The 26,765-nt window shown below is 39.7% G+C and overlaps 1 protein-coding gene across 2 annotated transcripts in view; it reads right to left on the bottom strand.

Moving 5' to 3' along the window:
• Positions 1-3,699: 3,699 nt before the first annotated feature.
• LOC137632625 (polyisoprenoid diphosphate/phosphate phosphohydrolase PLPP6-like) overlaps positions 3,700-26,765 on the bottom strand; it is a 28,203-nt gene continuing 5,137 nt past the window's right edge. For both annotated transcript variants that reach the window (XM_068364690.1, XM_068364691.1), the window contains exons 3-5: positions 24,967-25,066; positions 14,358-14,527; positions 3,700-4,788 (exon numbers count right to left, since the gene is read on the bottom strand). In XM_068364690.1, coding sequence (XP_068220791.1) covers positions 4,558-4,788; positions 14,358-14,527; positions 24,967-25,066 — 501 coding nt within the window. In that variant the 3' untranslated portion in view covers positions 3,700-4,557. The remainder of the gene's footprint in view (positions 4,789-14,357; positions 14,528-24,966; positions 25,067-26,765) is intronic.

The raw sequence follows: 26,765 nt of genomic DNA, 5'->3' as shown, positions 1-26,765 counted from the left end.
GATTATTTCGACTGGATTATCGTACATGAGCCTTAAAATTGTCGTTTTTCAACCAAAATTATCGTACACAGTTTCAAAATAATAATTAGGGAGTTACATGATCGACTTATTTCAAAATATTTTAGTATAATTTTTTAATTAAACACATATGTATATACCTAAGGTATGTATCGTACATCGTACTGGACCTAAAATAATCGTACATGTACGATAATTATCGTACGAATGGCACCCCTGCGCAGCAGCCGCGCTGTTAAATCAAATACATGAATCCACATGAATAAATGAAATATTTTTCAAAAAATAACTTTGAATTATTTGAGATTAATTTTATGAAATTATTATCTTTATCTTATAATAGGTAATTAAAAGGCTAGAACATCAAACAGAAAAAATAGAAAACATGTTAAACTTGCTTCATGACGTCACAGTAGACATACGTCCGTGAAACGTATTATTACTATGCTACAAGACTTGTTGAAAAAGCACGATGATATAAACCAAGGGCTCCAACAGGGAAAAACAGTCCAGTAAGGAAAGTAGATGCATACATTATATGGAAAGTAGTGAATAAAGAATATAAAATATCTTTAAGATCAGCAACAATGTTGAAATAGATGTATCGTATATAAAATGGAGAGAGACATGTCAGTAACAACGTTGAAATAGATATGTCGTGTGTATATATATATATATATATATATATATATATATATATATATATATATATATATATATATATATATATAGAGAGAGAGAGAGAGAGAGAGAGAGAGAGAGAGAGAGAGAGAGAGAGAGAGAGAGAGAGAGAGAGAGAGAGAGAGAGAGGGGGGGGTGTGCTGTCAGCCTGTTCAACTTTAAAACGTTCGCTGAAGGTTTGAACTTCTGAAGTTCCATCCATTAAACTGCCGGATTAGGAAGATCATTCCACAATCTGATCATGGCTGTTTAGTATTGAGCCTTTTGATGGGGAAGGCGAAAAAAGCGTTATAATTAACTGTATACCTAGCACTAAGTACAAAATGGTACAGTCTGGAAAAAGCCGAATGCAAGGGATAGTCATAATCATGAAAAATCTTAGGGAAACATGCACAAAAAAACTAAATGAACGACGGTGTCCAAAATCAACATCAAGATCAGGCATATGAAATTTGTTAGACCGTAAATTCTTGTCCAACAAATTAAGATAAGATTCAGCAATGAAGACCAGATCGGTGAACAATCCTTGAAACAAGCTGGTCATGAAAGAATTAAAACTTTGTAGTTATATAGGTAATCTATGTATATTTTCAATATAAATTTATATGAAAAATTATTTATGATTATTGATATAAAGAAATTGTAGGTGACGTCTGAAATTTGATCTCTCACTGTAGACTCTTCTCCCCTGTCTAATGGGGCATGAGCTCTAGGATACCTACAAGGGCACCAAAGTGTTATCGCAAATATGGGCGACATGTTTATCTGATATTTTGTCCCACAGATGTCTGTATGTATGTTTATACTTTCAATGCACCACATGTATTGTGAAAAAAAATAAACTTTATCGATATACTAGTCCTTTTGACAGTCTTATACACACATAGCCTATATATATATATATATATATATATATATATATATATATATATATATATATATATATATATAGTTTCATAGTCTAGAGATGCACCATAAATTTGATGAAAGCAAGTTCATTTTATAAGAATGAAAATTTTGGGTATGCTCTGTCCTTTTGATTATTCAAACAAAATAAAAATATTAATAATTCCAAGGAAAAAATTATTCAATTATTTCATTTCTATTGGGGTCATGGCCCAAATGCCCCTCCCCCTTCTGCTGTTATGACCACGGATAAGACTGAAGTACATAACATAAAAAATGCATTAAGGTTACATCTTGCCTTCTCTTTCTGCAGATTTCATCTTCTAAATAATTGTGATTGGAAAATCTATTAAAAGATCAACCAAATATTAATACATAGTGCAAATTCTGAGAATAGACCTGAAAGTCAAACTTTAATTAAGCTTCAAGTATGATTATTTGTAGGTTTAAGTCAATGGCTCTCCCAGATATCTACGTTGATAAAGATTCCTTTTGCATGACCTACTCGTTTAGAATTCCAAGTAGCATTCTTGATTACAAAATCACTCTTGATAGATATATCTGGTCTCTCTTTTTCAACTACACAGAATATTGGGATACTGAATCTTTCAATATCTTTGTAAATGGTCTATTTTCAGGGAATGTTTTAAATCTTTAATTGGACTATTTATTTTAGTATTCGTTCCCCTGTTTGGTCTTCAGCAGCTGATTGGCAAATTGATTTGCTGTACAAAAAATTAAGTATCTATTAATCTATTATCTAAAAGCTGCATTCAATTTGGTTCTTGTGAATACTTTACAAAAGTTTTCACAATTTTGATTAACTTTTCCTTTAACCTCTTCAGCCAAAGTAAAATTAGCCTTTCATAACTGCTATTTTTTTAAGTAGCAGTCAGGATACCATATAGCTCTGCCGTATAGATAGATGATGCTAAATATTTCAAAATGAAAATTTTTTTTGAACATGTAATTTTTTTTAGATATCATCACCATCTAGGACTTTTGACGCATAGGACCTCCATTAGATTTTGCCAATAGTCTCTATCTTGAGCTTTTAAATGAATACTTTCTCCATTAGTCATCTCCTACTTCACACTTCATAGTCCTGGGCCTTCCAACTCTTCTAATGCCTTGTGGTGGCCAGTTTAAAGTTTGGTGAACTAATTTCTCTTGCCGAATGCAAAGAGCAAGCCCAAATCATCTCCATCTACCCTTTACCATGATCTCATCCACATATGGCACATAAGTAATCTCTCTTATAAATTTATTTCTAATCTTGTCCTGCCATTTAACTCCCAATATTCTTCTGAGGGCTTTGTTCTAAAATCTACTAAATCTGTTGGATATTGCTTCAGTGTCATACACGACTCATGTCTATACAGTAACACCGTTTTCACTAAATTGTATACAGCCTAATTTTTATATGTAATTTCAGGTAATTTGATTTCCAAATTTTTCTTAATCTAGCCATTGTCTGATTTACTTTTTTCAATCTTTCATTAGATCATAGTTCCTAAATATTTAAATAAATCCAGCTCATTAATCTTTTCTCCTTTTAGATATACGTACAAATCTCATTTGTATAAATGCAATACAAATTTTTCTTCTCCATTCAGCCCAGTATTTGTCAGCAATCAAAAGAAAGAAGAAAAAATAAAAAACAGCCATCAGGTGAATACCACGGATTTTTATGCTCACCATTGCAGTCAAAATGAAGAAGTGAGGGTTCTATTCGGTAAGCGGTTGGGATTTTAAACTTGGCCACAACAAAAATACTTGTTAACAAGCCTCAATAACTAAATTAGCTTTTTATAAAAGAATAAAATTACATGACACTAAGATTTAGGTTTGTACGTCTAAGAAAAAAAAATCTACATGAAGAAAATTATGTTTTTCAATAGAACAAATGAGTGCATATTTGGACATTGTACATTACCAAAAAAAAAAAAAAAACTTCTCATGTTAAGTGGAGTGATAAATTCAAGACTTGATTAGCTCTTACTGGGAATGTAATAGTTCCTAACAATAATTTAGAGGATTTTTATTCTTACTAATCTTTGTGATTAAGAAGTCGAGGTGTAGGAATAGAAGTAGTTCTCCACTTTCAACTTGTACAAATTTATTTGGGGAAGACAATAGAAATATATGACGTACAAAAGTGAGAAAAATCACTTCTGACCAAACACTGTTCCATATTATGCCAAACCAGCAATATTTGCCAAGGACTTTGTATAATCCAATACGAATGAGATAAGTGACTTTATTATTGTAATAAAAACCTTTATCCTACAATGCAGTTGTGTAGTTTTGGCTGACATAAATTTTCAGATAGTGTGCATCTATTTTAGTGAATTGACATTTTGTTACAAAGATGCAGTACAGTATTCAACTTTAACAAACAGATATTGTACATAACTTATTTTGATCATAAATATTTGGTATGAAAACAAGTCAAAAATTAGAAGGATAACACAGCCAAAAATTTAGTTCTAAGTTATGATTTTATATTAGAAATCTAATGACTTACAAGAGGGAACCTAAATTTGACACTGAATGTAGTCTGAATTATAATTCATACAGTACTGTATATTATTTGGAAATACCAGGGCAACATAAAATAAGAAAAATTCTGCTATTTTGACCTGAAATCCTCTACAAATCTTAAAAACTCTATTGATTAAATCTACAAATAGACAAAAGGGAAAATTATAATTTTCAATCTAACCCCTAACTAAAGAATAAAAGTAATTTTAAACTCAAACCATGCTACAGTAATGCACGTACCATAATTATAATATGGCTTATAAAAAGAAACATGCCGTGAAAAATACATTGCTTTCTGCAACTAATGCCTGACAACAACCCACAAAACCAGTTCTGTCAAGAGTAAAATATTTATTGAGACTTCATATTTATAACCTGAGCAACTTGTGAAACTAAATACTTATAACTTTACACATCAAAGCTTGCCCCAACTTGAGTTTCATCTAAAAAGAAGTTAACCAGTCCTTGGGCACCTTCTGGAGACAACCATAAAAGTGACATCAAACAGGCTTCCAAGATTCCGATGCACATGCCTCCTGCGACATCCAGAATATGATGGCGACGTAGAAGTACACGAGAAATGCAAACAGCCAATGACCAACATATCAGCGCCAATGTGATGATCATCCAAAGTGAATACTGAAATTCAAAATAACAAATTAAAATAAAAATAATGTAGGAACATTTTGTTGGAAATAATTTTCAAGAAAACTTTATTTATAAATATGCTGTAATAGTAATTCACCAGAGACTAACATAAAGGCAGAGATAATGTATATAAAGTAGTCTCTCAACCTATCAAATGTTTCAGAGGTCTGTATTAATAACCAACAAAATGTGATATTTATTAAAACCTAATGAATAGAATAAACTTGAATTTTAATGATATCTTACAGTTGACAGTCATTACAAATAATGTCTATCATAAGCTATACTGCCCTTTAGATTCATAATTAAATTCAAAAGATTTATCAGGAAAATGAATTATGTAATAAAAGTATCTTAGCAAAACCACCAAAATAATGCTGATAATTTAACGGATTACTGTTTGACCCTTTAGGAAGAATTAGGTAAAATTTTACAGCAATCATCTCTGTAAGGACGTAATCCTGAGGCCTTGGTGGATAGAGCCTAGGATAATGCAATAGTTGCAAAACCCTCTCCTTTGGTAGAGCATACAAAAATCCTTCAGCCACCAGTGAAGAGGAGGAAGTGTTTTGCCACGAGGCAATACTCCCATTGTGATCAACAGCAGTACTGTACTCCGGGAATCCTCCGAAGAGACTTACATTGCAAAAGGCTTAATCCTGGCTCTGCCACTGGACTGTTAATTTCCCTCAGGGTGGCAGAATGATACTATGGGATTCTTCCAGAGATAGTAAAATAGGAAGGAATCAAAATAGGGGAGTACAGCATTCTGGCCCTCTTTGCAAAGGTAAGGAACCTAAACAATCATTGGGAAGGAAAAAAAAAAGAGGTCTGGACCGATCATGGTCCTCCACAAAAAAAAAAAAATAAATAAATAAAAAAAATAAATAAATAAATAAAAAATAAAAATAGGTCTGGACTGGTCGTGGTCCTCCACAAGACATTTTCGGCCCAAACCCAAAGAACTCGGTCCCTTTGTCTACAAGATATTTATGTAAAGAGGTGCATTGTCAGAATTCCCAAGAAGGACTTAATAGAGAGAAGAGTGATTCTCAAACTCCCTCCTCTCAACAAATACATCATATGGGACACCTTCAAAATGATCACCATAGCACAAGGCTGCCAATTAAAACCACAAATGGGTCTAGGATTGTACTGTAGATGTCAAAAGACATTTTTGGCCTTAAGAGTTTTGGCCAGGGAGGAGCTCGTACAGGAATACCCAGCTGTCATCAATTTGTTCCATGAAACCTAATGTAAGGTGATTTTTGACATACGTTGGATTTTATTCCCAACAAGTGATTTGTACGCTCCCTATACACGTGATATTCATAAAAATGCACATATACTCTGCTATCACTCTATATAAACCACATACCTACATTAATAAGCTTCCATGTGAAGTACACGTACTGTATATATATGATTTGAATGAAAAGCATAGTTTTTAACAGTAAGAGAGTGAGAAAGAGAGATAAAATGATACAATAAACAATGTTATGGTACAATAGTCTGTCATATTAATATTATAAGTGAGGAATTGATTATTGGAGGAGGAGAAGGATGACATGGCCGATGGCAAAGATGCAACTACCTGTATAAATGTATGAGTTATAACAGGAGCTTTATCTGTCAAACCTGACGTTGATGGCAGCAATTCTTCAGGGTCAAGATCCGGTGACCACTTTGTAGCTTTTCTTTTTTCTATCCGAATCAAGAACTGATCCATGGTTTTCTGAATGGCGTTCCTTCTTTTTCCCTCACAATTAAGCCTATAAAGCATGACTAAATCTTCCAATATCATTCGTAAATTTTGCAAATTTTTTGGCTAAAGGATCCTGGGCCTCAAAGATCGACAAGAGCTTTGATAGGTGGTAAAATCCCTGCTGCACTTCTTTGAGCTCGAAGGCTTTTGGTTCTGGGTTCGGTAAACTTTCTTCAGTTTTCTGTTGCTCCTCTAACCCCAACAATTCTTTGTTTGTCAGTGGTTACGTGTAAGCCTTGATCAACTGTTCCAATTCTTCCTCTCCCAACTCCACCTCTTAGTTCATTACTCAGCATTAACAAAATCATTTGTCCTTGATGGGCTCTTCAAAGCCCTTTAAAAACATGCACAAATTGAGGGCACAGTTTTTTCCACACTACATTCATCGCCGATTGAGTCACTTCGGCCAACTGCTTAATAAATGGATTAATTAATTGATTTGAGGTTTTCTGGCATCCTGGCATCTAACGTAATTGACGCCGATATAATTTATTATAAATAAAGAATAAAAGAATACTCAATTAAAAGCATAAAAACAAGGATGTTATCTTATAAGTTAAATAGCTTTCAGAAGACCTACTTTCGAAGTAAAGCTAAAAATACCACTAGCATGGTAGGACACATCATCTCCAAGAATCATGGCAAGGATGAACCTGCCAACCTGAACTGAGTTTGTGCTTTGCATGTTGATAAACTGAACATAGGGATTGATTGGTTGATTTGAGGTTTTCTGGCATCCTGACATCCAAGGTCATTGACACTGATATCAGTTAATATAAATTAAGAATAAAAGATTATTCAATCAAAACCATAAAAGCAAAGATGTCATTTTAAAAGTTAAATAACTTTCAGAAGACCTGCTTCTGAAGTAAAGCTAAAAATACATAGCATAAGATAAAATTTCTTTGGTATATCATGTCATATTGAATTCCCTGTTCAAAGCCCTTACGAGAAATTCCTGGGGGGACTACACACCTTCCCAAAATAGGATTTTCCTTCATCAAAATGATATTTTGATTATAAAATAAATTTTTGAATATACTTACCCGGTGAATATATAATAGCTGACGTCTCCGACGGCTCGACAGATTCCCAAAAACTCGCGAGCGATCGCCATGAAGGTAGCGGGTGTGCCCACCAGCGCCAACTATCGGCCAGATACCGCATATACATGTAAATAGCTCCAGTTCTTCTCATCACCGGGTAAGCATATTCAAAAATTTATTTTATAATCAAAATATCATTTTTAAATATTAAACTTAGCCGGTGAATATATAATAGCTGATTCACACCCATGGTGGTGGGTAGAGACCAGTATTAATACAGTTTACGGCGCATATGCTTAGAGTTTTTGACAGTTATATCATAACAAAACCCAAATAAATATAGGTACCTGGTAAGGAAGCTGACTCTAACGATTACTCTGCCTTGTTAGTCCGCTTTCCTCACGAAGCCCAGCCATCCTCTCAGGATGCTGAAAGACTCCCAGGAGCTGAAGTATCCAGGGCGACAACCCATACAACAGGACCTCATCAAAACCCTTAATCTGGGCGCTCTCACGAAATGACATTTGACCACCCGCCAAATCAAAAAGGATGCGAAAGGCTTCTTAGCCTTCCGTACAACCCAATTAAAAACATTTCAAGAGAAGATTAAAAGGATATTGGAATTAAGGGAATGTAGTGGTAGAACCCTAACCCACTACTGCACTCGCTGCAACGAATGGACCCAGTGTGTAGCAGTCCTCATAAAGAGTCTGGACATCTTTTAAGTAAAATGACGCGAATACCGACTTGCTTCTCCAAAAGGTCGCGTCCATAATACTTCGCAGAGATCTGTTTTGCTTAAAGGCCACGAAAGTTGCTATAGCTCTTACTTCGTGCTTCTTAACCTTAAGCAAGCAACGGTCTTTTTCACTCAAGTGAGAATGAGCCTCTCGGATTAAAAATCTAATAAAATACGACAAAGCATTTTTAGACATAGGCAATGATGGCTTCTTAACTGAGCACCACAAGGCCTCAGATCCACCTCGTAAGGATTTGGTACGAGCTAAATAAAACTTAAGAGCTCTAACTGGACACAGTACTCTTTCAAGCTCGTTGCCTACGATCTCTGATAGGCAAGGTATATCAAATGACTTAGGCCAATGACGAGAAGGCAGTTCATTTTTGGCCAAGAAACCAAGCTGAAGTGAACATGTGGCTTTATCTGTGGAAAAGCCGATGTTCCTTCTGAAGGCATGGATCTCACTGACCCTTTTAGCCGAAGCCAAGCACACTAAGAAAAGCGTCTTGAGGGTGAGATCCTTCAGGGAGGCTGAATGTAATGGCTCAAACCTGTCGGACATTAGGAACCTTAGGACCACGTCTAAGTTCCATCCAGGAGTTGCCATACGACGCTCCTTAGAGGTCTCGAAAGACTTAAGGAGATCTTGGAGATCTTTATTATTGGAAAGATCTAAGCCTCTATGTCTGAATACAGACGCCAACATGCTCCTGTAGCCCTTAATAGTGGGCGCTGAGAGGGAGCGAACATTTCTCAGATGTAGGAGAAAGTCTGCGATTTGGGCTACAGAGGTACTGGAAGAGGAAATAGATGATGACTTGCACCAGTCTTTAAAGACTTCCCACTTCGACTGGTATACTTTGATGGTAGAAGCTCTCCTAGCTCTCGCAATCGTTCTGGCTGCCTCTTTCGAAAATCCTCGAGCACTTGAGAGTCTTTCGATAGTCTGAAGGCAGTCAGACGAAGCGCGGGGAGGCATTGATGAAGATCCCTTACGTGGGGCTGCCGTAAGAGATCCATCCTTAAAGGTAGACTCCTTGGAACGTCTACCAGCCATTGAAGTACCTCTGTGAACCACTCTCTCGCGGGCCAGAGTGGAGCAACCAATGTCAACCTGGTCCCTTCGTGAGAGGTGAACTTCTGCAGCACCTTGTCTAGGATCTTGAAAGGTGGAAAGGCATAAACGTCCAGGTGAGACCAGTCCAGCAGGAAAGCGTCTATGTGGGCTGCCTCTGGATCTGGAACGCAGTAAGTCGAGAGCCTCTTTGTCAGAGAGAGTCGCAAAAAGATCTATGGTGGGTTGACCCCATGTCATCCATAGCTTCTCGCACACAGTCTTATGCAACGTCCACTCCATGGAGATGACTTGTCCTCTTCTGCTGAGGCCGTCCGCCAAGACATTCATTTTCCTTGCACAAATCTCGCCAAAGGAGAGATGTTACATGCCTTAAATGGAGTTCCTTCTGATCCGTGGATCAAAGACCCGAGCCTTCCAGACTGTCCAGTGGAGCTCCCTAACCCAAATCCGATGCATCTGAAAACAACACATGGTTTGGGTTCTTGATCGCAAGAGAAAGACCTTCTCGAAGTCTGATGTTGCTGTCCCACCAAGTCAGACATGTCTAGACTGAGTTGGAGATTGGGAAAGAGATACTCACTAAGCCCTTCTCCTTGTTCCAATGTTTTAGGTGAAATGGGAAAGGGCATAGGTTGAGTCTCCCCAGAGAGATAAACTACTCCAGCGATGAAAGAGTTCCCACGAGGCTAGTTCAAACTCTTACAGAGCAACTGTTTTTCTCTTGCAAGTGAAGGACTTTTAACAGAGCTTGTTCCATTCTTGCGGGAGACGAAAAGGGCCGAAAAATCAGACACTGTATCTCCATTCCCAAATAAAGAATAGTCTGGGATGGGGTACTGTAAGTTACGACTTCTCTACGTTCACTATGAGACCTAGCTCCTTGGTTAGGTCTAATGTCCATTAGAGGCTCTCCAGACAGCGATATAATGACGACGCCCTGATTAGCCAGTCGTCAAAATAAAGGGAGGCTCTGAATCCTCAAAAAATGTAGAAAGCTTGCTACATTTTGCAAGGGCCTTGTAAAAACAAGAGGAGCAGGAATGAGGTCGGAGTACAGTGCTCGACAGTGGTACATTACTTTCCCGTCCACAAACCTCAGATGTAGTCGAAAGTTTGGATGAATCGGGATGTGGAAGTATGCATCCTGAAGGTCGAGAGAGACCATCCAGTCGCCTTCCCTTAATGCTGTCAAGACAGATTTGGTAGTCTTCATGGTGAAGTTTGTCTTGACAATGAACACATTGAGCGCACTTACATCTTATGTACTCCTGCAGTGAACGTGGCTGCCAGATCATTGGAGCCATCCCTGATAGTCTTGTTCCTGCAGAGAACGTGGCTGTCAGATCATTGGAGCCATCCCTGATAGCCTTGTTCATGCATGACATAATTGTACAGCAAAACTTCAAACGCTCGAAAAAACTCCTAACAGGAGATGGTCTAGCTCTGAAGCCGACCATAAAATCTTGGAGCGTCTCATGGCCAGGCGCCGGGGAGAGTCTATGAGGCTTGAGAAGTCTCTCTGGGCAGAGGCAGGAACTCCCAAGCCGAGAACTTCTCCCGTGTCATACCAGACGCTCGCTCTATAAGCCAGTTTAAAAGGAGGGAAAGCAAAGGCTGTCTCCCCCAAACTCCTCATGGTGATCAACCAGTCGCCTAGCAAACGTAAAGCTCTCTTAGAAGAGCGAGAGAGCACTAGCCTAGAAAACAACGGCTTCGAAGTAGCTAGGCCTAGTGTAATCTCTGACGAAGGCGAACGAGGAGCAGCAGTTACAAAATGGTCCGGACAAAGATCCTTAAAAAACCATCATGATTTTCTTAAAATCCATGGAAGGTTGCGCAGCCTTAGGCTCTTCCCCGTCTGATAAAACGTCCAAAGGATTATCAGTAGGCAGGGGATCAGCAACATCCTCATCTGAAGGAACCTCGTCCGACAATTGATGAGTCTCAAGCAAGGAAGAGACCTGCCATGGTGGCAATACTTGACAAGCAAAGTCCACACGCAAAGGAGCATCAGTAGCAGTCAAGGACGCTACGTGATGTAACTGCTTAAAGGACTGACCAGCAACAGCAACAGGAGCGGGAGGACGCTCGACGTCAAGTCGAGACTGCCTTGACTGCCTAGATTGAGCAGTCAAAACAACCCTTGACTGCGGTGCTTGACGCTCAACGTCAAAACAAGGCAACTGAGCTGGTTGGCGAACGTCCTGAACGTCAACGAGAGCATGCGGTGGCGGCTGAACGTCAACAAGCGGCTGAAAGTCAACACGGGACTGCATCGAGTGAGGCTCCAAGTCACGTGACTGACGTGACTTTGTAACGTCAACAGGACGAGTAAAGGCTCGTTTAGGCGGCTGAAGGCCAGGATCTCGATCAGCGTAACGGCGAGGATCATCGTGAACCTGCTCAACGGTATACTCCTCCATAAGGGAGGCAAGCTTATTCTGCATATCCTGCAGGACAACCCATTTAGGATCAACGGGAGTCGGTACGGGCCGAGACGATGGCAACGTCTGTGACGGCAAAACATTGCCTTTACTGAGACTCTCGGAGCCCGTGTTACGCTTTCGTTTAGGCGGCGAGCAGTCTTCCGATGACTGCACAGGGTCAGAGCTGTCCCAATGGCTACAGCCAGGACGCTGGACTTGTCCTGAAGGGACTGACTTCCGCTTTAAGGGTCTAGAAACTTTGCTCCAAGGTTTCTTTCGCGAGAAGCCTTCGGATGACGAGGAGAAAACCGCCTCGCTCGTCTTATGGTAGGGGCGGTCTTGACGAGACACGCCCGAAACCATAGAGGGAACGTCTGTTCGTTGGTTAGAGCCTCTCGTCCTTATAAGTCCTACGACATTACTTCTCCCTGGTGCATGGGAGCTTGCAAGAGGTCTCAGACTAGGTGAACGACAAGCACGAACAGACGAACCCTCGGTCGCAACACTAAAAACACTTTGCGCACTTATCACTTTATCACTACGATTTTCCGTTTTTTTTTGCACTTACCTCACCGATATCGTATTTTTCAATAATTTCACATTAGGCATGAATAAAACTGATTTCTACCTGAAGCACGCAATTCTCCCTTACATCAAAAGGTTATAATTGCGAAATGAGTCGTATAATGTAAGCACATTAGTACATGCAAAAATCAGTAAACATATATATCGAATAAAACGGAAATATATAAAGTTAACAAGGATCAGTGACTGGGGAGGAGACTAAACATTAGTTCATTAAAGACTACGTTTTCAATCTCTCACCGTACAGTGCCTTGGGACGAGAATAAAAACTAAAAACGTTTTATCCTTTCTCCCCGTACAGAGACTTGGGACGAGAGTAAACTGAATCGAGAACAACGTTACTCGCTCCTAAACTCCCTTGGGACGAGAATAAAGATCGGATCGTTCTCTCTTCCTCTCTCTCTCTCCGTCTCTCTCTCTCTCTCTCTCTCTTGTCACATACAAGAGAAAAGCCCACTCACCCTTCGTCAATAAACAGGTTATTTGACCAAAGGAAAAAACTGAAAGGACTAAGAAAATGAAAATTAACAAGTTCCTTTAAATTAGTATTTAAAACACTTCAGTTTGAAAGAAGAATGAACAAAACGTCAAAATCGATTTACTCTTTCTGCAAAGTGAAACCGTGATTCTCTCTTTCTCTATCGTAACGATAGAGCGCAAACTGCGTAGCATAAATAAACCAAACGTTAGTTCATCTTTGAAAAAAAAAAAAAGCACGAAGACTATTCAAAGAATATCTTTCTTAAAATATTTTCTAAAAAATATTCATTTCATTTCATAACTCTTACAGAGCAAATGATTTAAACTTAACGAAAATAAAAGTTGAATGGGCTCAACGTTGTTTAACTTCGGTTTCCAAGTTAGGACCGCCTACATCTCGGAGGTAAAGGCCGCATATAAACAAAAACATAAAATTTATCTTGATGTTTAGTATAAATGGAAAGCTAATCGAAGCGGCCTAATAAAGGCGGGTGAGATATAAAATATATAGAGGAAAATCTATAATTATCAACAATAATTTTTAACGTGATAAAATAATTACTAAAAGCCTAAAACACACTTCCGTACACTGAGGGAAGGGTCGGCCATCTTTACTCAATGGAAAAAAACCAGAGATAAAAAAGCAAGGGCAAAACACTTTTACTCTCCTTTCAAAAGCATTTCTTTTGAGGATAGTATTGAATAATCCAACACGGCGAAAGTAATAAAACCAAAACCAAGTACTTCACCAATTCGGTAGAAAACTCGAGGTCATAAAAAGAGAGGAATCGACTTGTCGATGAAACCGACAGAGAAGAACTGGAGCTGTTTACATGTATATGCGGTATCTGGCCGATAGTTGGCGCTGGTGGGCACACCCGCTACCTTCATGGCGATCGCTCGCGAGTTTTTGGGAATCTGTCGAGCCGTCGGAGACGTCAGCTATTATATATTCACCGGCTAAGTTTAATATTTAAAAACACTTTGTTTATTAGATGATATAGACATACTGAAGAGAAATCTCCTGGACTACAAGCAAAAGATATAAACGACAAGCAGCTTTTTATCATAAACCCTTAATTTTGTTGATAAAAAGTGTGATGTTGCTACTATTCATAACTTGAATCAAACTGATACACAGGTTGCTGGTAATTTTCCTGCCCAAGTCTTGGTGACTGGTGTGTGGCGTAGGTACATTGTCCTGGCTGCATAGGAAGGGGAAGGATGGTCTAAAGATATAAATATATCTATCTTCTATTTCATGAGGTCTTGGAAGCTGATGTTTTAAAGATAAGATTTATGGATATAGTTAAAAATAATCAGGCTTAAATCTTTCAAGCTTGCCTTAAGAACTTTATGTACTGATTGATAAACTTCCAAATGTTACATTAACTGTACCTCTAGTTTATTGAGTTCATTTAACTAGTTAACATATTCATACCTGGAATGGAATCAGAAAACTAAGCATGACAGCCCTTGTTGCATGACCAGATGGGAAAGAAAACTTGTCAACGCTCACAGTTGCAAACATATCATCTTTGTTATCAGAGGGACGGCGCCGTCTTGAAACTGCCTTTAATACAGCTACTATGATGATGTCTAAGATGAGAGCTGAAATAAACATTACAACTTTATATTGTATAATCAATGCTGTACAAATATAATTAAACTTACATGGTTATAAATGATCTACCTGACTTTTAAAAAGGTTTAACACCAAGTTTTCTAACACAAACAATTTACTATGAAGACAATTTTAACTTGACAATCAAGACCATCACAGAAAAACACAAGTAAAGGATAATAATGAAGGTCTGGTCAATGGCAAACCAACAGGGAATAATTGATTGATTTTAATTTGTCTGTCATCCTGGTATCAAAGGTCATTGAAACCAATATTCTTTATTATATATAAGGAATAAAATAATTTTAAATTAAATCCATAAAAGAAGAGGTGTCATTATAAAAGTTAAATAGCTTTCAAAGGTCCTGCTTCTGAAATAAATCTAAAAATGCTGCTAGCATAGTACGACACATCATGTCCAAGAATCTTGGCAAGGATGAACCTGTCATACTCATCTCGAGCCTCAAATAGATCTCTATTTCTTATTGCTATAATTGGGGCAACAGTAAGGAATATACGTGGAATTAAAAAAAAAATCAAGCGATAGATCATTCACCACTTACAAACCAAATGAGCAATATGATATCCTTCCATAACCCTAAATTAACTTTACCAAAAATATCCCAAGATGGATAAGCAGGACCAAGTACTGACAGTCAAAAATATAGAGTTCCGAGTATAAACCTCATTTATTCACACCTCCTGCATTCCATCATATAATTATGACATTCTTTGCATATATAAGTACTCTAATGTGCACTCTGAATCGCAAAAAGGACGAGAAGAAAGCTGTAAACCCAAGAAGAACTTCAAGTAGTATTATCTTTTGATAAAAAATTATTATCTTTGACATAGGGACTTATGTAATATGAGTCAGCTGAACAAATTTGGAATTGATTTGACATAGAGTCTTACGTAACCTGAGTCAGCTGAACAAATTTGGAATTGATTCGACATAGAGTCTTACGTAACCTGAGTCAGCTGAACAAATCTGGAGTTGATTCGACATAGAGTCTTACGTAACCTGAGTCAGCTGAACAAATCTGGAATTGATTCGACATAGAGTCTTACGTAACCTGAGTCAGCTGAACAAATCTGGAGTTGATTCGACATAGAGTCTTACGTAACCTGAGTCAGCTGAACAAATCTGGAATTGATTCGACATAGAGTCTTACGTAACCTGAGTCAGCTGAACAAATTTGGAATTGAAACTATCCAGGTAGATATAAAGTCTGGTGACAGGATATAAAAACACTACCATATGAATAATTAAAAGGGATAAAAGTAGCTTCATACCATCATATTCTGATATTTTTAATTTGCTAATAATATGCCTGTTGATAATCTGAAAAGAAAATACAGTAGTTTCAATTTTAAACTTTTTTTAAACCAATTGTCTGCAAGAACTCATATTCAAGACTCCTTAAAGATTGTAAAATGTTATTTTTATAATAAAATAAATTTTTGAATATACTTACCCGGTGATTATATAAGCTGCAACTCTGTTGCTCGACAGAAAACTCTACGTTAAAAATCCGCCAGCGATCGCTATGCAGGTAGGGGGTGTACTTCAACAGTGCCATCTGTCGTGCAGGTACTCAGTACTCAATGTAAACAAAGAACTCAATTTTCTCCTCGGTCCACTGCATCTCTATTGGGGAGGAAGGGAGGGTCCTTTACAGTAATATATAATCACCGGGTAAGTATATTCAAAAATTTATTTTATTATAAAAATAACATTTTTCAATATTTAACTTAGCCGGTGATTATATAAGCTGATTCACACCCAGGGGGGTGGGTAGAGACCAGCAATAAATGTTTACATTATTATGAGCTAAGGATTTTTTATTTCATTTTAGCAGTTATCAAAATAACAAACTTAAAATAAATAAGTACCTGGTAAGGAAGTCGACTTGAACAATTACTCTGCCTTTTTAAGTACGTCTTCCTTACGGAGCCTCGCGATCCCCTAGGAGCTGAAGTATCAAGGGTTGCAACCCATACAACAGGACCTCATCAAAACCTCTAATCTAGGCGCTTCTCAAGAAATGACTTTGACCACCCGCCAAAACAAGTAGGATGCGAAAGGCTTCTTAGCCTTCCGGACAACCCAAAAACAATAATAAAACATTTCAAGAGAAAGATTAAAAAGGTTATGGAATTAGGGAATTGTAGTGGTTGAGCCCTCACCCACTACTGCACTCGTTGCTACGAATGGTCCCAGAGTGTAGCAGTTCTCGTAAAGAGACTGGACATTCTTAAGATAAAAAGACGCGAACACTGACTTGCTTTTCCAATAGGTTGCGTCGATTATACTTTGCAGAGATCTATTTTGTTTAAAGGCCACGGAAGTTGCGACAGCTCTAACTTCGTGTGTCCTTACCTTCAGCAAAGCTTGGTCTTCCTCACTCAGATGGGAATGAGCTTCTCGTATTAACAGTCTGATAAAATAGGATAAAGCATTCTTTGACATAGGCAAAGATGGTTTCTTAACTGAACACCATAAAGCTTCAGACGGGCCTCGTAAAGGTTTAGTTCGTTTTAAATAGAACTTAAGAGCTCTTACAGGGCATAAGACTCTTTCTAGTTCATTTCCAACCATACGATAAGTTTGGAATATCGAACGATATTGGCCAAGGCCGAGAAGGCAGCTCGTTTTTGGCTAGAAAACCAAGTTGTAGAACATGTAGCCGTTTCGGATGAGAATCCGATGTTCTTGCTGAAGGCATGAATCTCACTGACTCTTTTAGCTGTGGCTAAGCATACCAGGAAAAGAGTCTTTAAGGTGAGATCTTTCAGGGAGGCTGATTGTAGCGGTTCGAACCTGTCTGACATAAGGAATCTTAGTACCACGTCTAAATTCCAACCAGGTGTAACCAAACGACGCTCCTTCGTGGTCTCAAAAGACTTAAGGAGGTCCTGTAGATCTTTATTGTTGGAAAGATCTAAGCCTCTGTGACGGAAGACTGATGCCAACATGCTTCTGTAACCCTTGATAGTGGGAGCTGAAAGAGATCGTTCTTTCCTCAGATATAAGAGGAAGTCAGCTATTTGAGTTACAGAGGTACTGGTCGAGGATACGGATACTGACTTGCACCAGTTTCGGAAGATTTCCCACTTCGATTGGTAGACTCTAAGGGTGGATGTTCTCCTTGCTCTAGCAATCGCTCTGGCTGCCTCCTTCGAAAAGCCTCTAGCTCTCGAGAGTCTTTCGATAGTCTGAAGGCAGTCAGACGAAGAGCGTGGAGGCCTTGGTGTACCTTCTTTACGTGTGGCTGACGTAGAAGGTCCACCCTTAGGGGAAGTGTTCTGGGAACGTCTACTAGCCATCGAAGTAACTCGGTGAACCATTCTCTCGCGGGCCAGAGGGAAGCAACTAGCGTCAACCTTGTCCCTTCGTGAGAGGCAAACTTCTGCAGTACCTTGTTGACAATCTTGAACGGAGGGAATGCATATAGATCTAGATGTGACCAATCTAGGAGAAAGGCATCTATATGAACTGCTGCTGGGTCCGGGATTGGTGAGCAAAATATTGGGAGCCTCTTGGTCATCGAGGTTGCGAAGAGATCTATGGTTGGCTGGCCCCAGGTGGCCCAAAGTCTCTTGCATACATCCTTGTGGAGGGTCCATTCTGTTGGAATTATTTGTCCCTTCCGACTGAGACAATCTGCCATGACATTCAAGTTGCCTTGGATGAACCTCGTTACTAGTGATATGTCTAGACCTTTTGACCAGGTGAGGAGGTCCCTTGCGATCTCGTACAACGTCAGAGAGTAGGTCCCTCCTTGCTTGGAGATGTACGCCAAAGCCGTGGTGTTGTCCGAGTTCACCTCCACCACTTTGCCTTGAAGGAGAGACCTGAAGCTTTTCCAGGCCAGACGTACTGCCAGTAGCTCCTTGCAGTTGAAATGCATTGTCCTTTGACTCGAGTTCCATATTCCCGAGCATTCCCGACCGTCTAATGTCGCACCCCAGCCTACGTCCGATGCGTCCGAGAAGAGAACGTGGTTGGGAGTCTGAACAGTCAGGGGAAGACCCTCTCTTAGGTTGATATAGTCCTTTCACCAAGTCAGACTAGACTTTATCTTTTCGGAAACCGGGATCGAGACCGCTTCTAGCGTCTTGTCCTTTTTCCAGTGAAAAGCTAGATGGTATAGAAGAGGACGGAGGTGTAGTCTTCCTAGTGACACAAATTGATCCACGGATGACAGCGTCCCTACCAGACTCATCCACAGCCTGACTGAGCAGCGTTCCTTCTTCAGCATCTTCTGGATGGATAGCAGGGCTGGGGGCTGATCGTCTTGTTCAGCAACGTCCTCATCAGAGGGTTCCTCATCCGAAACTGATGAGGAAACGGCAACGGAGTGGGCAACGTCTGACTCGCTGAATCCGGTCGCACTGGTGGATGCGTGACGGAGCCGGACGCAATATCATGGAACTGCTGCACAGTCTGTGAACTGTCAACAACCATGGGTGCGCGAGGAAGCACAGCGTCAACCCGAAACTGTCTAGACCGTCTGGGTTGTGCAGTCAACACCCTACCGGGTTGCTGAGGTTGACGCACTGCGTCACAACAAGTCACCTCTGCTGGTTGTTGAACGTCCTGAACGTCAACAACCACCTCCGAGCGTCGCTTAACGTCAACGTGCGGCTGGCAACCCACACTGGGTCGCATCGGTGGAGGAACCACCTCAACTGGCAGACGCGAGTAGGTTACCTCAGCGTCAACAGGGCGCACAACCGACCGGTTGGAAGGTTGTTGGCCAGAAGGTTCTTCTCCGCATTTAAGTCCTCTATCAAGGACGCAAGCTTGGACTGCATGTCTTGCAGCAAAGCCCATTTAGGGTCTACGGGAGCAGGTGTGGCAACAGACGGGGTTAGCGACTGAGGCGGAACCGTTTACCATCCCTGAAAGCCTTGTTATGCGTGACATAATAGTACAGCAAAACTTCAAAGGCTCGACAACAGCTGAGAAGTTGACCTGTAAACAACTTGGAGCGTCTCCTGGCTAGGCGCCAGGGAGAGTCTACCAGAATTGAGAAGTCTATCTGGGCAGAGGCATGAACTCCCAAGCCGAGAACTTCTCTCGTGTCATATCAGACTCTCGCTCTATAAACCAGTTTAAAAGAAGGGAAAGCAAAGGCTGTATCCCCCAAACTCCTCCTGGTGAAAAACCAGTCGCCTAGCCAACGTAACGCTCTCTAGGAGAGCGAGAGAGCACTAGCTTAAAAACAACGGCTTCGAAGTAGCTATAGCCTAGTGTAAGCTCTGACGTTTAGGCGAACGAGGAGCAGCAGTTACAAGATCCGGACGAAGATCCTTAAAAAAATCATCATGATTTAATTAAAGTCCATAGGAGGCTAAGCAGCTTAAGGCTCCTCTCCATCTGACAGAGTCCTCAAGGGAATATCAGTAGGAGGGAGAACAGCAACTTCCTCATCTACAGGAACCTTGTCCGATAAAAGCTGAGTCTCTCACTGGTGCATTAGTAGCGGACCAGAACGCAACGTCATGTAACTGCTTGACAGTCTGTGAACTGTCAACAACTGAACTGTCAACCACAACAGGTGCGTGAGGACGTACAGCGTCCACTCGAGACTGCTTTGACTGCCTAGACTGAGCAGTCAAAACAACTCTAGAATGCGGAGGTTGACGCACAGCGTCAAAACAAGTCAACTCCGATTGTTATTGAACGTTTGTTAGTGAACGTCTAGAACGTCAACAGGAGCATCAGCCAGTGGCCTAACGTCCAAATGCGGCTGAAAAACCACACGAGACCGCATCGAGTGTGGTTCTAAACAACCTGACTGACGTGACTAAGCTACGCCAACGTCAACAGTAAGCACAAAGGAACGTTAGGTTGGCTGAAAGCCAGGATATCGATGAGATAAACGGCTAGACTCAACGGACTAATCGGCAGAATAGTCTTCCATAAGGGAGGCAAGCATATACTGCATGTTTTGCCATACAACCCCTTAAGGATCAACGGAAATGGTTGTGGTAATAGACGAGGGTAACGTCTGTGACCGCAACACTTTGCCTACAAAAAAAGACTTTCGGAGTCTGTGTTACGCTTTTGTTAGGCGGCGAGCAGTTATCCGATGACTGCATAGGGTCAGAGCTGTCCTAATGGCTGTAACCAGGACGCTGGACCTGTCCTGAAAGGACTGACTTTCGCTTAAGGGCTTCGAAACCTTGTGACAGGTTTCTTATGCGAAAAGCCTACGGATGGCGAGGAGAATCAACGTCTCTCTCGTCTTATGGTAGGGGAGATCTTGGTAAGAAACACCCGATACCATAGAGGGAAAAACGTCTGTTCGTTGGTCAAGGCCTCTCGAACCCATAAGTCTTTTGACATTACTTCTCCCCTGGGCTTGGGAGCTTGCAAGAGGTCCCGGACTAGGTGAACGACAGGCACGAACAGACGAACCCTCGGACGCAACACTGTAACACTTTGCGCCTCGGACGCAACACTGTAACACTTTGCGCATATCACTTTATCACTTCGATTTTCTGCTTTGCACTTATTTCTACCTGAAACACGCAATTCTACCCTTCATTAAAAGGTAGTAATTGCGAAATTAGTCGTATAATGCAAGCTCATTAATACCAGCAAAAAACAGAAAACATATTTTAAGATAAAAAGAAAAATCAGTGGCTGGGAAAGAGACTAAACACTAGTTCATATAACTACGTTTTCAATCTCTCACCGCACATAGCCTGGGGACGAGAATAAAAACCTAAAAACGTTTTATCCTTCCTCCCCGTACAGAGACTAGGGACGAGAGTAACACGAGAACAACGTTACCCGCTTGAACGGAACGTTTTCTCTCCTCTCTCTCCCTCCGTCTCTATCTCTCTCTTTCTCTCTTGATTTCGCACCTAAGAGAAGAGCCCAATTATATATCGTCAAAAAAACATGTTATTTGACTAAAGTAAAAAACTGAAAGGTTTTTCAAATAAAAAGTTCCTTTAAATTAGAATTTAAAACATTTAAGCTAAGAAAGAATGAACAAAACGTCAGAATCGATTTACTGCAAAGTGAAACCGTGATACACTCTCTCTCTATCGTAACGATAGAGCGCATGTTGAACGTCCTGAACGTCAACAACTGCGTAGCATAAAAAACTAAACGTTAGTTCATCTTTGAAAACAGTACGAAGACTATCAAAGAAATTCTTTCATAAAATATTACATTTAAAAAGTTTTAAATCCTTTAAAAGCTAAAGACGATATAAAGGGCTCAATGTAGATTAACTTCGGTTTCCAAGTTAGGACCGCCTACTATCAGGAAAGGTCTATACAGTATAAACAAAGCATTAAAATTTATTTTATATGTTTATAAAAAATGGAAAGTTAATCGAAGAGGCCTAATAAAGGCGGAGAGATATAAAATATATAGAGGAAAATCTATAACGTGATAAGATAATTACTAAAAGCCTAAACACACTTCCGTCTAAGGGAAGGGTCGGCCATTTAAAAGTGAAAGAAAGTCCATACTCTCTTTGTCACCATAATTAAATCTATACAAAACGAGTTCAAGTTTTGAGATGAAGATAAAACACCTGCATAGCGAAAGCTCAAAACTAGAATAGTGTACTTCACCAATAGTTGTGAAAACAAATCCAGTTAGCACAGCGAATTAGTAGGTCTTGCCGGTAGCCCGACAGAGAGAAAATTGAGTTCTTTGTTTACATTGAGTACTGAGTACCTGCACGACAGATGGCGCTGTTGAAGTACACCCCCTACCTGCATAGCGATCGCTGGCGGATTTTTAACGTAGAGTTTTCTGTCGAGCAACAGAGTTGCAGCTTATATAATCACCGGCTAAGTTAAATATTGAAAAATCTCATTTAAATTTCAATGTAATTGATTGATTTGAGGTTTTCTGGCATCCTGACATCTAAGGTCATTGATGCCAATATTAAATCATTTATAATAAATAAACCCATAAAGGCAAATATGTTATAAAAGTTAATTAGCTTTCAGAAGACCTGCTTCTGAAATAAATATAAAAATGCTGCTAGCATTGTACAACACATCATGTCCTAGGATCTTGGCAAGCATGAACCTACCATCCTCACCTCGAGCCTAAAACAGATATCTGTTTATTTCTGTGCTATAAGTTGGGCACTCAGGCAACAAATGCTTCACTGTCAAGGGTATACGAAGTATACCATATCTCCATGCAGTTTCATTATGCCTTTTTAAAGTAAAAAAGACTGTTACATAGTGCTGTTTGGAAGCAAAGGCTTCACAAATAGAAGACTCAAGACTTATCAACACGAGTCGTTGAGGGCATTTTTCTAAACCCACACTGGATAGCCTTCTTTTGCAGGTACCACAACTGACCATCTTCTCCATGACCTTACATAAGCCAGATGTCCATGCAATTGGTCAATAGTTTGCTTTTAAAAACTTATCCTTACCAGGTTTTAAAAAGGCTAAAATAATAGCTAGTTCCTAAACACTTCGATAACTATGATCATGCCATAATCTGTTAATAATGCTTAAAATAAATAACTTGGTATTAACAGGTACATGTTTAATCATTGCATATGGAATTCCATCGGGTCAAGGGGCTATATCAGTGAAAGGAGGAAGTGCAGAATCAAATTCTCTTTCAGTAAAAAGAGAATTGTATGACCCTTCCCTTCCTGTTGCAAAATTTAAAATTTTCTTTTATTCAATGCTCCTATACTGGTGACCAGGAGCTGCTACACACTTGCATGATACATTTGAGATATGATCAGTCATGGCATTGCTAACCTCAGTTGCTCCAGTCACAAACTGATCCTTCACCTTAAACACTGGAGGTGGGTTGGGGGTGAATTTTCCTGCTATCTTTTTATCCAAATTTTCATTGTGTAACGCATTAAGCCTGTGTATGCTGCATGCATGAAAATTCTCATAATCTTAAGGGTCTTAATTTTCACCTTTGAATGCTTCAAAGATTTTAGAGGATATTGAAGATATTCTATTTTCCCGCATTTTCACTGCAAAACGAGCAAGGTCCACGTACACGAAAATTCTCAAAATTCTAACGGTCTCAACTTTTACCTTAGAATGCTTCAAAGAGGGCTTTTATGGGTATATGTGAGGTCACTGAAAGAAATATTGATGCCATTTAAGAAACTAAATATAACACATTAACAAAAATATATATAAAAATAAGGGAAATATTACTCATATGGTTTGGACAGCAAGACTTAAGAAAGTTTATAAAATTAGTAGGGGGAGCAATTTCCAAAAGTTCAAGAGCCCTTTTGCCCATCACAATGCTTCAAAATGGTAACAATATTCCCTGCTGAACCACTCAAGTGAGGCAGCCCTCTTGCGCTAGCAAGGACATTGTTCCTCGTAGGTTGGAGGAACAGCGTGATCACATCGCAAGCTTGACCAGGACTCCGAGGAGACCCTGCCAACTACTTCTCTGGTCGAACAGAAATTGTGGAGGAAGTTTCAGCTAAGGGCATGAGAAATTCCGGAGGGACACTACTCAAGAGCTTTTGTTGGGGAAGGCCGGAGCCAATCTCTGCCGAAGCAGCTTTGTGCTTCTGCTGAACCTCAACTTCAGCCCCTCCAACAGTTTTTCTTTGGAGGTGGGACCCAAAAACTGCAAGAAAAGCCACAGCTGATGCATAACGTCTAGCGGGAGACTCCCCCTGAGATGTGGCCACTGACATTTTGCTAGGGGAAGCAACAGGGTCTGCCGAAGTAGAGGGTTGTCAAGGGGTCAAAGACACATCACTCTTACTCATTCGACCCGAATAAAAAGTCAGGACTTCAACCTAGAGGATGACCCCAAGAAAGAAGAATCCCTTTTAGACTTTTTCCATTAACTACACAACCATTCCCACTGGGAAGATGACCACTCCCAACACTCCTCGCAAGGAGACTTATGAGCAAGTGTGTCGTCTGCAACCAGGGCAAACAAAATGAGGATCCGTCTCCTGCGCTGACATGAAGACAATGTAAGGGTGCCCTTCGATGCCAGAACAAACCCTCATATTGTTAAGACCTCAAAACCAATGACTCCTAAAAAGGAAAAGAAAGAGTTAGTTTAAAGCCAGTTCAAGTAAGTGTTAACAGAGTAAAGACATGACACATCCTCACTCTACCAAGACAAGATCAAGTGGGTAGACAGCCGAGCTGTGTGTGTGTGAGCGGGGAGTTTGGTCTAACTCCCTGCTAGCCCAGCCTAACTAGAGGAGGGGTTGTTTACCTCGCATTAAAAGTTTATGGATAGTTTTCCAGCAACCCAGAACTATAGTTCCAAAGTAAAGAATGAAAGGGTTTGCATGTTGTGCAGGAACAAATTTCCTTTGGAACTTTCCTGTAAGTAGTCAGTCGCTCAATTACTACCACACCATCAAAATGCAGCATCTTTCTTCTTATATTAAAACAGTAACTATTAGCCACTTACCAAGAAAAATATTTACAAGAAGTTGTCTCACAGAAGGATTGTCAAAAAAGAAGATGAAGGTTGCAGTTCCAACTAACCATGGTATGCCATGACATGATATCTGAAAGAACATTATTTATCAATATCACAAAATTAAAAAATAATTTGTATTTTTCCTAACTTTACAAACCTGAGTCCCTTAATAGGAGTATGATTTCAGTAAAACTGGAAACTCGGCTGTTACGGACTTACAACGAGGTCCCGGTAGTTACAGATGGGTGTCAGGGATGCCCAGCCCCAACCCCACCCACCATCGGCTCACTGAGTAGCCACTTTGGGTGAGAGATTTTATGGGTATTTTTGTAACCAGTGCATGTCTACTATTAGGAAGGATATTGAAGGTACTGTATTCAAGTATTACTGCTTTATGTGGAGGAACAATACTTGAGAGAGAGAGAGAGAGAGAGAGAGAGAGAGAGAGAGAGAGAGAGAGAGAGAGAAAGAGAGAGAGAGAGAGAGAGAGAGAGAGAGAGTGTGTCTTAAACAGTAATCAGATGCACTGTTTTTGTTTGTTTCTTTACAAGAAACAATTATTACCAAGATATTTATTTTTAGTTTATAAAATAAACTATTTATATTTAAGAAAGTATAGAAATAAAACAATTTGAGAGTTTTAGCAATGTTACAGCTTCGTCAATGAGATTATGTAAGAATACATTCTACTGCCATCCTGGAAAAATACATACACCTACTTAACAATCCTAAAGGAATGTTTTTACTGGAAAGATGAAATTTTATGATGATACTAAGCACATTATATGTTAAGTCAATTCTTCCAAACTACTATGTAAATAGAAAAAATTGTACGATTATCAAACCCGACCGCTGTTTATTTTATTTGGGGGGGGAGGGGTTCGGTTATTGTGGCTGTATGCGTTCATACAATGATTATACTGCAATGTTACTGATGATACTTTTAGCATTATCTCTTATTTTTCTAGCCCATTGAAGTAAAAGATGGAAAAAATATAATTACAGTACCAGGTTACTGCACTGTAGATATAGCATACAGTACTGCGAAAGAGACGACACATAGTTGCGTCATGCTTCAAGACAACGCGTAGGATATGTGAGTTGTCTGAACGAATACACCGAACACTTACAGTACAGTTAAGCTGTACTATAGTGATATTACTGTACATTTATTACAGTAATATACACTACAGTATCAGTGACTACTAGATTACAGTACGCTAGATAGGAACAACGGTTTTGTTATACAGAACAGTAAGGGGGATGATGACGACTTGGTAAATATCTACTTTAGCACCATACTGTACAGTACTGTAGCCTTACTGAGTCCACTACATAGTGTACATGTGTGCACATTTACTGTACAATGTACATATGATTATAAACTGTGATAGAAACCAAATAAAAACAATATTAGGCAGTACTGTATTTATTATGTCAATCATCAGCTCGGGCACCCGCTTGTGGGAAGGGGCAGTGACTTTTTAGGTTAGGAGCTAGCGCACCCTAGTGTCACATTTATTTGCAAAAATCCCCTTATTGCGCCTCTGTCTGTCAACTAACTACAGCAAATAACGAGGGACGACTGAACTCAGTGAGCAAACAGGGGTGGAGGGGGCTTCCCTGCTCCACTTGTTTACACCTTGTCATGAAATTTCAACTACCATGTATTCTAGCTTTGCTGTTATGTCTCTCATATGTAAAGGACAAAGGTTTGTATTTGTGCCAGTACAAATGGGGTGTTTACTCAACTGACTACAGTACTTAATTTATGATTCCTGAAAACC

The sequence above is a fragment of the Palaemon carinicauda genome, chromosome 41 (assembly GCF_036898095.1).
Source record: "Palaemon carinicauda isolate YSFRI2023 chromosome 41, ASM3689809v2, whole genome shotgun sequence".
Classification (NCBI taxonomy): Eukaryota; Metazoa; Arthropoda; class Malacostraca; order Decapoda; family Palaemonidae; genus Palaemon; species Palaemon carinicauda.
The sequence above is the reverse complement of the archived record's forward strand: the minus strand, read 5'-3'. Positions and strand labels throughout refer to the sequence as shown.